General features: G+C 33.9%; 3 protein-coding genes across 4 annotated transcripts; all 3 read left to right on the forward strand.

The window, feature by feature from the left end:
* Positions 1-630: 630 nt before the first annotated feature.
* On the forward strand, positions 631-2,460 carry LOC129874372 (uncharacterized). The gene is made up of 5 exons (XM_055949649.1): positions 631-775; positions 868-920; positions 1,026-1,107; positions 1,212-1,264; positions 1,897-2,460. The coding sequence occupies exons 1-5, from the start codon at positions 685-687 to the stop codon at positions 2,065-2,067; spliced, it is 450 nt and encodes a 149-aa protein (XP_055805624.1). The 5' UTR covers positions 631-684; the 3' UTR covers positions 2,068-2,460.
* A 1,352-nt stretch (positions 2,461-3,812) lies between these two features.
* On the forward strand, positions 3,813-10,108 carry LOC129873873 (calcium/calmodulin-regulated receptor-like kinase 2). 2 transcript variants are annotated; one of them, XM_055949061.1, is made up of 9 exons: positions 3,813-4,073; positions 4,318-4,378; positions 5,614-6,001; positions 6,894-7,047; positions 8,035-8,161; positions 8,886-8,968; positions 9,051-9,122; positions 9,260-9,463; positions 9,573-10,108. In XM_055949061.1, exons 3-9 carry the CDS (start codon positions 5,676-5,678, stop codon positions 9,873-9,875), a joined length of 1,269 nt encoding a protein of 422 aa, XP_055805036.1. In that variant the 5' UTR covers positions 3,813-4,073; positions 4,318-4,378; positions 5,614-5,675; the 3' UTR covers positions 9,876-10,108. The 2 variants fall into 2 exon arrangements, with proteins under 2 accessions (XP_055805036.1, XP_055805035.1); XM_055949060.1 differs by lacking the exon at positions 4,318-4,378.
* Positions 10,109-11,267: 1,159 nt separating this feature from the next.
* On the forward strand, positions 11,268-13,637 carry LOC129875035 (uncharacterized). Its single transcript, XM_055950470.1, has 4 exons — positions 11,268-11,508; positions 11,593-11,700; positions 12,783-12,857; positions 13,127-13,637. Exons 1-4 carry the CDS (start codon positions 11,375-11,377, stop codon positions 13,356-13,358), a joined length of 549 nt encoding a protein of 182 aa, XP_055806445.1. The 5' UTR covers positions 11,268-11,374; the 3' UTR covers positions 13,359-13,637.
* The last annotated feature ends 104 nt before the right edge of the window (positions 13,638-13,741 follow it).

Below are 13,741 nucleotides of genomic sequence, written 5' to 3' on the forward strand. Positions count from 1 at the left end.
TTTTTAAACTTTACTATAAGATGGTATACAGTACCCGAATCTGTGACTAAGGTTAAAGTACATTTAATTTAATTTGCTACTAATAATTCACTCTACTCTCCGTTATCTACTGATGATTTGCATGGCAGCGTGTGGAACCACATATAACAGCTCATCATCTCTTATAAAATTACTGACAAATTGCCTTTAAACTATCTAAAGAAAAACTATGACTAGCTAGCTTGTTCAAAGCCGCTACTGCAAATATTTAGATTCTTTTTTTGTCGTTTAAAATAAAATATTAAGATAATTACAGTGCAATGTCTTTGACTGAACTATAATTCTTTTATATTTTCAATCATATTAATAATAATTTTTTTTATAAAACTTCTCTCTTTCTTGACTCAAAATTACAATCTTAACATTGAAAATTGAAACTGAAACTCGCTAGCGGAACAGTACTACATATTAATAAGTTTCCTTTAAATATTTGATGAGTTGAGATTACCAAAGTATTGCAGAAGTTGGGCAGGGTTAATATATTAGAATAAGACAGGTGTCGGAATCCTAACTTTGACTCCAAGTTTTATTTTTTGAACTCTATAAAATCCCACATTTATTCTACTATATCTATATCTACTACTCCCACTCTCTTGATGAGGAAAAAGAGAAAATTAATCTATGCTTTTTTAACTTCACAATAATATGGTGTCACTTAGTATCAATATTCAGCTTGTACTTGTAATTTCTTTGCTCATTCTACAACAACAGCAAACTTCAGCTTATACTCTATTTGGTAACTACACTTCAATTCATATATTTTCTTAATAGCCTATTTACCAGTAGTAATATTTCTTTCCATTTTGTCCCCTGCTTTCCTTTCTGTAGGAAAGCTAAGGAAGAAACAGTGGCTAAAGTTTACCTCTATGCAAAATAATCATGTATGTTATGTATAGTGAATTACGTTTCATCTGATTCTTGATCATTTTTGCTTAGCAGTTAGAAATAGTATATACTATATACATATTGTTTTGAAATTTATGCAGGATTCTATGGATGATAGCATTGCCTTTGCTGGAGGAATTAGAAAAATGCTCAAACAAGAGCAGATGGCTGATGATATTTCAGGTATATTTGCTAAATAGCTCATAGCTAACGTAATTTTCTGATTGATAAAACTTTTAATTTTTAGTGACAAAGCTTGTCCCACAATAATTTCTGTTTATTGGTAGTGACAGGAGATGCTGAATTTGATTCAATGAAGACCCCTCACATGAATGCTCAGGTTCTCTTTGCAAATATATTTAGCGGCAAATAAATTAATGTCATTATATCCAGAATTTCTAAAACCTTTAATATGACTTTATACAAAGGGTTAAATATAAATATTCATATTATATTATTATCGTTAAATAATTGGTGTAAAATTATTTATTTGTTGTAATGGTACTTCAACAACCTCGGCTCCAGGGAACAAACAGAGACACGTACCTTAAAAGATGCTAGCATTCACGCTCTAACTCACGGGCACAATATTACTCAGTCTGCTGTTTATTAATTAAAAATGGATTTAACTTATATCTACGATATAATATAAAAGATCAATTCTTATATTATTAGTGCATTTTCATAAATATAAACACGTACGCCTTAGTTATTTTCAGAATACTAATCCTACTTTTTATTAACGTTTCTTTTACCTATAGTTATCATTTAGATAGTCTGATGGTTATAACATTAAGGTTTAAGTTGATTAATTGAGAAAAAATCACTTAATATTTTTTTTTATGTTTATTGGGATTTGAACCTGATCGTTTAAGTTTGTACCACTTCATTGACCAAGTATGACCCTGCCTTATGTGACATCACCTTTTTCTTATTCTTGCATACTAATATACATCAGTGAATTTATGCTAGGTGGATAGCCAAATACTCAAGAAGAATCATGAGAGAAGTAAGAAAGAAGAATCAAATGAGTTTGTTGATGTAGACGACGAAATAGCAAAGCTTATGAACAAAGACTATAGTGGAAAAAGCAAGCCTCGCCGCAGCAAACCGCCAATCAATAATCACAAGCCTACGGACTAATTTATAACGGGTGATTTACGAGAATAGTCCTGAAGGTGTGTGGTCTTGAACTTTTACCTTGCCTACCTCTTATCTCAGAAGCAAAACTTCAAGTTTAACAATTTTTTAAGACCTTGAGGGTTTGCCCATGAAGTAAGTGGGGGTCAAAAGTTCAAAATCGTCCATTTTCAAGATCATTAGATGTAATTTTCTGAATTAAAACTGGTAACAGTATTACTGTTTGATATTAACTAGTACAAGTAGTGTTAAGATTTGGGCCTCACAATTTTGCCCCCTACTAGTGATGGCCCAAAAATCATGTTTGTTATTGTACATTTGTTACCTTTCTTTCTTTGTACTTATATATCACTTGATCAAATTTCGTTTAACTTATATATTATAACTGAAAATTGGTCGCGTCATAATATTTTCAACGTCATGCTTATGTAAAACATTTAATTTACGTATAGTATATTGAAATTTAATGTAGTACGTTAAAAAGAACATGACTATTGACTGCATTATATTATCATCCTTCAACTTGTATAACTCTCTTTCCTTCATTTTCTTTGACTAAATACACAGGTTATTGAACATTACATTACTATTTATAATTTACTGCAAGCTCGTTATATTCTTCAATGCATGGTCCGGTGTGGTCCAATTGCAGTAACTAATACAATCAATTGGTCCTATATATCTCGAATATAACTACCTTTCTACCTCCGATTTTTGTATAATCATTGCTTATATATATAACTCCAAATCAATGATAAACATATCATACTAATTAGAAAGACTACTTATCTTTTAAGTTTATTATAAATATGTGAGGATTAATTAAGGGCTTGCCTGAAAGTGTATTTGTGAGAAATTTAGCAAAGTCATAAAATTTAGGGGAAATTGGATCCCTTTATGGTCAAGGGGAAATTGCATTATTTTCTTTTGATTAATGTTCAACCAATTTTCACAATTAATCTAATAGTTTGACATATTTAAGATCACAAGATTTAAAGATATTTTAGTATGTCTGATATATCTTTAATTTAAAATCACAAAATTCAAAAGTCTTTAATTTTCTTAAATTTTGTGTGAAGTTAAAATTGAAACGAATGAATTAAAATTCTTTTTCAAAGAGACAGAAGCAACAACCAAATTGAATCTATCTAACATGTTGTAGTATTGGATGACCAGTTCAGAAGTCACATGATGGCATCGATAACATTATTTGGAGACCTATTCATGGCACAAACACAAAAGCTTCTGACCATAACCAACCAAAGGAATATTTTTATTTTACTTCAATTTGTAATGTGTCAGGACAATTTCTTTATAGGTTACTTCAAACCTAACCAACATCCATCTGCTTGAGAAGTGGTCTTTAAGGACCCACATTGCCCCTCAAGTGAAACAATTATACGTATGATGCTAATGATCAGGTTGATAAAAAGAAATGTATTACTTATGTAGTATCTAAAAACTCAAAACAAATGCCTTGAAGAGTAGTATTGGTCATAAAGTTAGAATTTTCATTAAAGTTCAAAATATTTTTATTATATTTTAAAAAAAGATTTCAGTATTTTTTTATATATTTAATAAATAAGTTTAATCTTGTATATATGGTATAATTTTTCTATATAAAATTATCACAAATTATAATAAATCTAAAGTCTACTAGCGTTAAAATTGTGACACCCAAATTGACTAGATAGCACCCAAAGAAAGAAACAAGAAGACGACCAAAATAGCTACACTGAAAAATCAACGAAAGACAAACTTGCGCAACTCGAAAGGCGTTCTGTCAAACTCATTAACATTATTAATGTGTCACCAAAAAGTCTAGTAGGGGCATGCTTTTCTACTACTAAAACCCATTTATACTAACGTTTTGTTTTGTAAACCGCGTGGATTTGCTTTTTCCATATTTCCCCTGCCTGTACCAAAAACATCCAATCCACAATTCATAGCACACCCTTTTACGGTTTCTTTGTCATTTTTTGGTTTTGATGGAAGATCCTCCTCTTTAGGTATGTCTTCTTCTTTTTTTTTCAATCCAGATTCTTGATTTTCATTTTCTGCTTATTCAGTTACAAGTTTTCATTTTTATGTTTTAGATGTTTGTTTATGGGGTTTTGGGGGGGGGGGGGGGGAGTTCCTTACTTTCGCGTGTGTTTACTAGATGAGTGGACAGGACAGGGGTTTCCAAGTATTTTGATTGTGAATGAAAAGAGTAGTCTGATCTAGTTGTTTAACATAATCTTCCGACTGCAGGCTTTCTTGAAAACTGCTTTTGTTGGTAATGGTTGAGGGATGATTATTGTAGTCTGTAAGGGTAAGTAGAAGTTTTGAATTTTTGTTTTCACTAGATTTCAGGGTATTTTCCATATGGAAACTCAATGGCCACCACTGTGTTGGGAGTGACAAGGTTTTGTTATATGTGCTATTTTGATCTTCTGCAGCCTACTCTCATTTTGGTCTTACACTGTTAGATGCAATCAAATAAGTTAGAATTTCAACACCAATCAATGTATCTGACGTGAAGCCAAATGGAGAAGAGGAGTGGTATAATGCTTAAGGGGCTATGGTTTAGCTTACTTGATTTTTCTGCTTTCTTTTAATAGATATGTTTTTTTCTTTGCCATGAAATATCAATTTTCTGTTAATCAATTAAGCCCAAATGTATGATATCAGCGAACCGTACAGCCTCCTAGGGATTTTCCCAAAACAATGAGTAGCAAATAGAAGCAACTACAGTTCTTAGATCACTGCCAAAAGGGGGGAACGATTAGGAAACTTGACTTGAACAACGCGTCCCTAGAAAAGTTTTATTTTTTTGAGGATCCGACAACTTATGCAGGGACTTTCCAACAGACTGGTTGCTGCTTCCACGGCTAAAAAGGTTTTATTGAAAGCTTTAAAAGAGTGGGATGAAGTTTATTCTCTCTAACTAGAAAAGAATGCATTTACAATAAAAACAAGACTTTTTTCAAGAAGCCTTCGCCCGCATACTCAACTGGGCAAAGAAGAGTAAGAATACAATTCCTACATCTATATCTATTAAAAAAAAAGCCCTTTCTCCTTTTCTAAATAAGTTATCGCCTTTTATCCATCCCATACTGTTTTTGGGCTGCCTACTTCTATTCGTCAAACCCATCCCGCAGCTTTGTTTTTAGCTGCTTTTGACATGTTTCTCCAGAGAGAGGGTTTCCCCTGCTGATGCTCCCTACTCTTGCTAAATTCAATTGACGATGTACAATCTTTTTGCTCAAACATTTATAAAATTTATTTACCTTAGTAAAAAAAAAAATCTTCGTACTGTCAATATGAACAATGTACCTGGGGTGGGGTGGGGGGTGTACTCCACTGCGAATGCTTGGTGCTCCCTACTTGTTAAATTTAGTTGACATTATGTAATATTTCTTCCTTACACCCGTATAAAAAATATCATCAAGAACCATATGTTCTGCCAAGTTTAATGCTTTTCTTACTTCAATATTTAATTTGAATATTGATTGGAGAAGGTACACTATTCACTTCCGAATGGATATTTACCTTTTTTAATGACAGATAAGTTCCATCCCAGTCTTGCAACATGGTCAAGTTTCTTGCTTTTGGAAAAAGATTGAAGAATGGTTCATAAAGCTGATTTAGTTATTATTGGCATCTCTGTCGGTGTGGCTTTTGGAATATTCATTGCATCACTTGTTTTCTTTGGAATTCGGTGGTACAAAAGGCGTGTTCATCTTCAGGACCATGCAAATGAGCGATCTGTGGCAACTCTTCCAATACGGACAAATGGACTTGAAACAAGCGTTGATTTTAGTGCTTCTCTGTCGAATTCTGTAGCTATTAAGACAGCAGGATTTCCTGCCACAAATTCACAGCACAGTTGGTGGAGTCACCCTAGTAAAGATCAATTTGTTTCAGCATCTGGATTACCAAGATACTCTTACAAGTATGTAATCTACAACTCTAAAGGGATATTAATATCTTTGGTGGGGAAATTACCTTGTACATTCAGCAGTTTTTCATGTTATTGCATCCTAAATGGTAGCTCAGGGGAACTCTTCATTCATAGTTCCTCTTCTCAATATCTATTGTTTAGCAACTTAAGAGCAATTTAAATCCATAAAACATACATAGAGACCGTTTGGATTAGCTTATAAGCTGCTTATAAGCTGTTTTCAGCTTTTTTTGAGTGTTTGGCTGGCCAACTTAAAGTTATTTTGTGCTTAAAATAAGCCCCAATAAATAGTTGAGTTTATTTGGATAAACTTATTTTAAGCAGTTTATAAGTTGAAAACAGCTTATAAGTCCCAAAAAAAAAAGTTGGCCTGCACCTACTTTTTTTTTTAACTTATAAGCAGTTTTCAACTTATAAGTTGCTTAAAAATAAGTCAATCCAAACAGGCTAATAGATACCTTTTGATTCCATGTATTTCAGAAAAAATTCTAATTGTCTCTATAATTTCTCTTTGGCATCGCCATCAGGCTTTGGTTCTTTTCTTAGCGGCAAGCTGATGATTTCTTCTCCCATTAGTCTCTGTGCTTGCTTCGTTTGTCATCTCATAAGCATGTTGAGAGATTATGTAATCCAAGTGTCAGAATGCATTGGAATTTTTTTATGCGTTGCTTTGTTTCCCGAACTAATGAAACTATTGGTCCTTCAAATATACATTTAGATGTGTTAGGTAATCAGGTTTGAAGATTGCCTTGAATTTGTAATTGGAATTTTTTCTTAGCATTGTTTAAATAAGATTTTTATTGAGTACATTTTTCTCTACGAATTCCACATTTAGCTGCTTAACAATGCCGACTGCCTGAGCTGATCTTTTTTGGGACCCCAGGGACATTCAAAAAGCTACCCAAAACTTTACAACTATCCTGGGACAGGGCTCATTTGGCCCAGTGTACAAAGCTACAATGCCTGCTGGTGGAGTAGTTGCCGTGAAAGTTCTTGCTATTGACTCAAAACAAGGAGAGAAGGAGTTCTTTACAGAGGTATGGACTGCTCATAAACTTTTTCCAAGGGAAATAACAATGTTGTCATTTCTTTGAAGAATTATTCTGCTGCAGCATCCTTATTGTATAGCCTCATCCAACTGTGAAAACTAAAGTTGCTGTAAACTGTATCTATATATCCCTTTTATTGAGATTTATTTCCAGCCTTTACAATTTTGTTCGAGATATACAATATTTCACATTAGATGCATAAGGGTACCCAAAACTGGTTTATGAAACACATGGTTTACCCACTAATTGTCTTAGAATTTTAGGTTGGATTAGATTCTTTTAATATATTAGAGCTAACCGTTGGTAAATCTATTCCTCACTTGTGAGTTCAATCTTTTAATCCATGTGTAGACCCTATAATTGTGTTATGTATGGGAGGGTATTTAAAATCCGCAGTGCCTAGTATCAGGTGTAAAAGGACATCCAAGACTGTTATAAAGGTTCTGGGTTACTGTACTCATTACCAAACCATTGTCTTAATGTTTTGGATGAGACACTGAATTTCTTTTACTACTGTTGATGAACTATATCAAATTTGTAAATTGGTCCTAGTAAATAATCTTATCTATCATCTTGGTCCGTCTAAGAAACCAGTTATACATCTGCCACCTAAATATCGGGGTAAAAGCGGCATCTCAAATGAACCTTTTATCTTGTAAGGCGGAGATGATGTTACTGCACTTTAATGTAACTGGATGAGACTAGTACGCTAGGGGTTTTAAGATGATGGTGAAACATGGAACATGGATTTACTTAGGACATATTTAGGGAAAACTTCCTATTTACATAAGGTAAAAAAAAGGGGCAAAAATAGGAGCTACCTTATAGGTTCTGAAGGTCTTAAGAGGTTCTTGGAAGCATATTGATTTCCAACTCTCAGATAGTACAATAATGCATCTTATGCTCCTCTATTTGTATTTCTCATGAAGGTGAATGTTCTTGATGAAGTTTTGATTTAGATTGGTCTTTGTGCAGGTAACACTTTTAGGTAGGCTTCATCATCGGAATTTAGTAAATTTGGTGGGCTATTGTGTTGATAAAGGACATCGCATGTTAATCTATGAGTTCATGAGTAATGGAAGTTTGGAAAACCTTTTATACAGTAAGTGCATTACTCTTTTTTGTTGATAACATTACTTTATTGGAGATAACTACTGTTGAGAAACTTCTGGACATTTTGCTCCTCCTAGCTTTCCGCAAGTATTTATTGACATAAAAGATTGTTTTCCAGGCAGCTAAATTTAGAGGTGTAATTATCATTTGCTGAATAAGAGATATTTTTATTAGTGGATAAAACTAAAGGTTTCGCGTAGACTGAACCAAGGTGTCTGCAAAGGTGTGATTTGAAATATAAATCAAGTATCCCAAGATCAAGTAAGCAAAAGAAATAAAAGAGAACTACGAATCGAAACAAATATTTTCATTGCCTTAAACAATCATACTATGTCTTTCTCTCTATATTAACCAAAATCAAAAAAGGGGGTCGGCTTCCAGAGCTTGTTGTCTTCTAGCTCTCAGAATACTTAACGGCTTAACCTCCAACTTGCAATCATCTCTGCCGCTACTATCAACAGTTATATCCATCACTGTATACATTATACAAACTCAAATTTCTTTCAATGGAACAACCAATTCCTGTAGAATCATCACTTAAATGTAAAGGATCTGGAGTGGATGATCAGGAAACAGAAAATAACCTGAATGTTAATTGTCTCGATGGTTATATATTCAATGGAGCTTCTTGTCCTTCTGTGTGGTTTCTCTATTTTAAACCTTTTGTTGACTAAGAAGAGGTGATGAAACTGTTTTGTTCTGCACATGTTCAGGTGAAGAATACAGCTTGAGTTGGGAAGATCGGGTGCAAATAGCCCTTGATGTTTCACATGGCGTTGAGTATCTCCACGATGGGGTAGTCTGACTGACCGATTTACTTCTATTTGCCGTGTTCACAAGACTGGTTACTTATTCTTGGTTCACATTTCTTCCAACAGGCAGTTCCCCCAGTGATACACCGTGATTTAAAGTCTGCCAATATATTGCTAGATCATTCTATGAGAGCTAAGGTCAGTGGAGCTCATGCATCATGCATTATCGAATTTGTTAGAAAATTAAAGCAGACTCAAGTTTGCTACTGTTGTTGTCACTAATAAATTAGCCGAAGTTGTTGCTTCCGAGTATTTACCTCCTCCTTTATAACCAGGTTGCTGATTTTGGGCTGTCAAAGGAAGAGGTATATGATGGCCGCAATTCAGGCCTTAAAGGTACATATGGCTACATAGATCCAATGTATATATCCACAAGCAAGTTTACAACAAAGAGTGACATATATAGCTTTGGCGTTATCCTTTTTGAATTAATCACTGCTATTCATCCACATCAGAACTTAATGGAATATGTAAATCTTGTAAGTTCCCAGATCATCCCAACACATGCACTTTTTTTAGAAAAAATTTATGTTGTAAGGGTGCAGATTTTAAGTTCTCTTATTTGTTCTTGACATTTTATGTACTTAGGCGGCTATGAGCTCAGATGGGGTTGACGAGATCCTGGACAAGAAGCTTGTTGGAACATGCAGTGTAGAGCAAGTGAGGAGTCTTGCTGCAATTGCTCATAAATGCATAAACAAAACACCTAGGAAGCGTCCTTCCATGGGCGAAATATCACATGCAATATCGAAAATAAGACAGAGGCGCCTTGTCAAAGAAGATACCATGTCCTTTACAGGATATGACAGTTCAAGAATGGCAAGTAGGATAGAACATCAACAGATTGAATTGAGAAACATGGCCAGCATTAATGAAAGAGAAGCTGAATGACTTTTCATTCACAACCATGAGCACTTTGTCTGTCTTTCATTCTTTGTTTCAATTCTTGACCTTATTTTTGCAGCATAAAAGATAAAGGAAAGACATCATGCAGAGTGTTGAATCAACAAATTGGCACGGATTGGATTTTTGGATATGATTCAAGTAATATAAACTAACAATGTAAAGAATTTTTATATGGGAAAATTCAATTTAACAAATTGTAACATGTTTCCTTCTTTCCACCTCTTAGTAATTCACGCTTATAACCTTTGACTTTTTTTCAGGTGAAATTCATATTCAAAATTTTCACTTTTAAATGCTCTTTTTCAATTTAACTTTAAATGAAAACAAATTTTCTAACTTTAGCCAAATATTATCCGAATATCTACTTTAGTGTTCGCGGAGGATCTTGAGTAACCAAAAGGGAAGGATTTAAGTGAAAATTCAATGTCATACTTATTTGTTATTTTATAATCAAATAGTATATTTTTTGTTATTTCATTTCCACATACATGTATTGCAATTTCACGAAAGTTACAATTGAAGCTTAACCTCAAAATTTGAAGTTACGTTCTGATGGTAATTTTATATCTGAAATCTAAAATTTTAATTTTAACGGTTTAAACTTTACCTTGAACTAATATGAAAAAACTCTAATATTAGTTTCGAAGCAAAATATATTTCTTCATGTGAGTTTTCAATATTACAAATCTTACTAGAATTTGGACTTTGGATACATGTATCTGACGCTTCCAAATACATGTATCTCGAATATATGAGATCAAAATTAAGTGTAATTTATTCTAGATACATTATATCCAAGTGGATTAGCATGTATCTGTCTCTCTCGTTCGCCTCTCTCCCTGTGTATTTATATTTTCAGAATGTATCTAGTACCCCAAAGACAAGTATTTAGTGTGATTCGTATGTATCTGAGATACCTAGACTATCTCTGTGGTGTCCCTTCTATTTCGCTCGCCTCTCTCCCTATTACAATGTATCAGATAGCAAAAATACATGTATTTAGGTGTATCTGACTTGAAATCTATTATTAATAGGTGAGACAATATGTAATTATTTCAAACTAGAAGGAGAATTAGTTCCTTTTTTGGCAATACTTTAATTTCAATTTTTCACATGACATGTTTAAAATCACAAAATTAAAAAATATTTTGGTATATTTAACACGACTTTAATTTAGGACTACAAAATTAAATTATTTTTTTATTTTCTTAAACTTCGTATCAAAGTTAAACTAGTCTTTTTTTTTTTTAAACGAAGGGAGTATATTTCAAGCAACAGGTAAACTTTGAATATCGGACCAAAAAGTGGTTAATCCACGCCGATCATTATTGATTTGGGCCTCATATTTTGTTTCCATCGGCCCAACCCGAAACCAACCCATTGAATTATCTCCTCCTCCTTCTTCTTCCTTAGGTTAACCTAATAGTGTCGTCACGAAGCTTTCCCCTCACAGAGCTCGAAATCGGTAGCCATAGTCAACCAAGATGAGGAAGCTTAAAGCTCATGAAAAGAAGCTTCTGAAGAAGGTGAACTTCCTAGAATGGAAGAGAGAAGGAGGTCACAGAGAAGCTAATGTCATGCGTCGTTACCTCGTTACTGGCAGAGACGACTACAAAAAGTATGTATTTTCCTATATCACATGTAAATGTTTCTGCTCTTATTGGTGTATAAACCCAATTCATTGTTTGTTTTATGTATTTAGGTACTCGGGTTTGTGCAGAACAGTGCAGAAGCTAGTGAATATACTGAAGCAGATGGACCCAAGAGATCCATATAGAATACAGATGACCGATGCCCTTCTAGAGAAGCTGTGAGTGTTTTACCCTATCTTATTATCTTATTTATTGTTATTATTACTCTCTACTACATTATTTCTTCGATTTTAGTATTTCATGTTTGCTTGCTTGCTTCAATTATTATATTATACATTTGTTGTTGCTATTGTTCTCGTTTCCTTGTTTTTAGCATGTTTTTTTTCCCTTTTCACTATTGTATTTGCTTTACCTACTTGTATTTCGATATTCTTTACTTAGCTGAGTGTCTAGTGGAAACAACCTCTCTAAGACTGCTCACACACCACTCTCTCGAGATCCCACTTGTGGGATTATACTAAGTATGCTGCTGTTGTTGTAATTAAGTATTTAGTCTTGAGTGCCCTGATAATTTAAGTTTATCAGAGCTATTTTTCAAAGTGATACTAGTTACTACATGGCCTGAGCTAGAGTGGGTGGAAGGGGGGGGGGGGAACTATTATGTTGTATGTACTACAGGGTCAAAAATATTTTACATGTATATATTTAGATGTTCAATCCCTTTGGCTTGTTTGTTTGTTTGTTTCATTATATTTTGAATCCCCTTATCGAAAATCCTAGCCCTTGATTTCAACTTGTGACCTTTGTTGTGTAGGCTAATTACTTTATACCTACATTATTTTTTCAATTTTTTTTTTTTTGCTTAGGATATAGACAATGGCCTGATAAGAAGACAATGGTGCAGGAGTGATAGACCTTAATCTGTTGTAGCTATAAAATAACTCAACCACAGAACTTTCTATAAGTAAGCATCAGATACTTGGTGAACATGTGATTTCTTCTGAAACGGTTGATGACTGCATCTATCTCTGCCTCTGATATTCTGTTTGCTTGATTTCTTATGCATTACTATATCATATGAACTTACTGCAAAGATGATGATTAGCAGTATAATATATGTGCATGAACATTTCCCTCTTCCTCTTTTCTCGTTTGAGAAGCTTTTTTATCGCTCTCGTCCTTCATTGTGCTGAAAATCTTTCCTCAATCATTTTCCCTGTGAGCACACATCTTCCTGATCTCTCCTCATTACACAGATTTCATGAAATTACAAATTCTGATATATGTCTTCTTAACTCAGGTATAACATGGGCGTAATAACAACAAGGAAAAGCTTATCTGTGTGTGAGAACTTATCAGTGTCATCCTTCTGCAGGTAAGTGAGCTTTCTATATTTCATATTATGAGTTCTTTACAACTTCAAACAAGTTGGGGTCAGCTATATAAATCATCACTGACCATATCTTCAAGCACGAGCAATCATTTTGCAACTCTTCTTGGGTTGTTGATTAAGACAATATTGTGAGTCACCACTAGTTGTTCATAAATGGAATTGTGTTACTGCATGATATAGTTTTTCCTGATCAAAATTTGGAGAGATGCTGTTCTTGATAATAAAAACATGTATGTATTCTTCATTCACAGGCGTAGGTTGTCCACTATCTTGGTGAGGCTGAAGTTTGCTGAACACATGAAGGAAGCAGTGACATATATAGAACAAGGTCATATTCGAGTTGGACCCGATACAGTTGTTGACCCAGCATTTCTTGTGACAAGAAATATGGAGGACTTCATCACTTGGGTAGATACATCCAAGATTAGGAGAAAGGTCTTGGAGTATAACGAGAAGTTAGATGATTATGATGCAATGAATTGATGACTGGTAGAGTTATTTGTGAAGAGTTTGAGAATAGAATGAGAGAAATGGAACACATTCTTCTTGACCAGTGTTGGAGTTCCCCAGCAGGTTTAGCTCCTGCTAGGTTGCCTTGTGCCACCCCTCTACAATTTTGCTCCTATAGACTGCTAAGGATGTATGTTAAAGACACACGATATTCAAAAGTAAAGTTCAATAGAATATCTTTGCAATTTCTAGTGAATGTAGTGACTTAATTCACTCTGTCCATTTGAAATATCATGGTTTTGTTGATCATCACCTATTGGTTCTTTGGAGTTAAATTTATTATTGACCCCTTATTAGAGATGGATGGCAGGTGCAAGGGATCCTCCATCATGATTTGCAGTATATTTTTGACACCA

This window comes from Solanum dulcamara, chromosome 11 (genome assembly GCF_947179165.1).
Source record: "Solanum dulcamara chromosome 11, daSolDulc1.2, whole genome shotgun sequence".
In the NCBI taxonomy this organism is placed as follows: Eukaryota; Viridiplantae; Streptophyta; class Magnoliopsida; order Solanales; family Solanaceae; genus Solanum; species Solanum dulcamara.

Coding starts and splice junctions, on each gene's coding strand:
- LOC129874372 (XM_055949649.1), top strand. CDS start 685: ATGGTGTCACTTAGTATCAATATTCAGCTTGTACTTGTAATTTCTTTG. Junction 776..867: donor TTCAGCTTATACTCTATTTG/GTAACTACACTT, acceptor TCCTTTCTGTAG/GAAAGCTAAGGAAGAAACAG. Junction 1,265..1,896: donor CCCCTCACATGAATGCTCAG/GTTCTCTTTGCA, acceptor AATTTATGCTAG/GTGGATAGCCAAATACTCAA.
- LOC129873873 (XM_055949061.1), top strand. CDS start 5,676: ATGGTTCATAAAGCTGATTTAGTTATTATTGGCATCTCTGTCGGTGTG. Junction 9,123..9,259: donor ATCATTCTATGAGAGCTAAG/GTCAGTGGAGCT, acceptor CTTTATAACCAG/GTTGCTGATTTTGGGCTGTC. Junction 9,464..9,572: donor TAATGGAATATGTAAATCTT/GTAAGTTCCCAG, acceptor TTATGTACTTAG/GCGGCTATGAGCTCAGATGG.
- LOC129875035 (XM_055950470.1), top strand. CDS start 11,375: ATGAGGAAGCTTAAAGCTCATGAAAAGAAGCTTCTGAAGAAGGTGAAC. Junction 11,509..11,592: donor GGCAGAGACGACTACAAAAA/GTATGTATTTTC, acceptor TTATGTATTTAG/GTACTCGGGTTTGTGCAGAA. Junction 12,858..13,126: donor TCAGTGTCATCCTTCTGCAG/GTAAGTGAGCTT, acceptor CTTCATTCACAG/GCGTAGGTTGTCCACTATCT.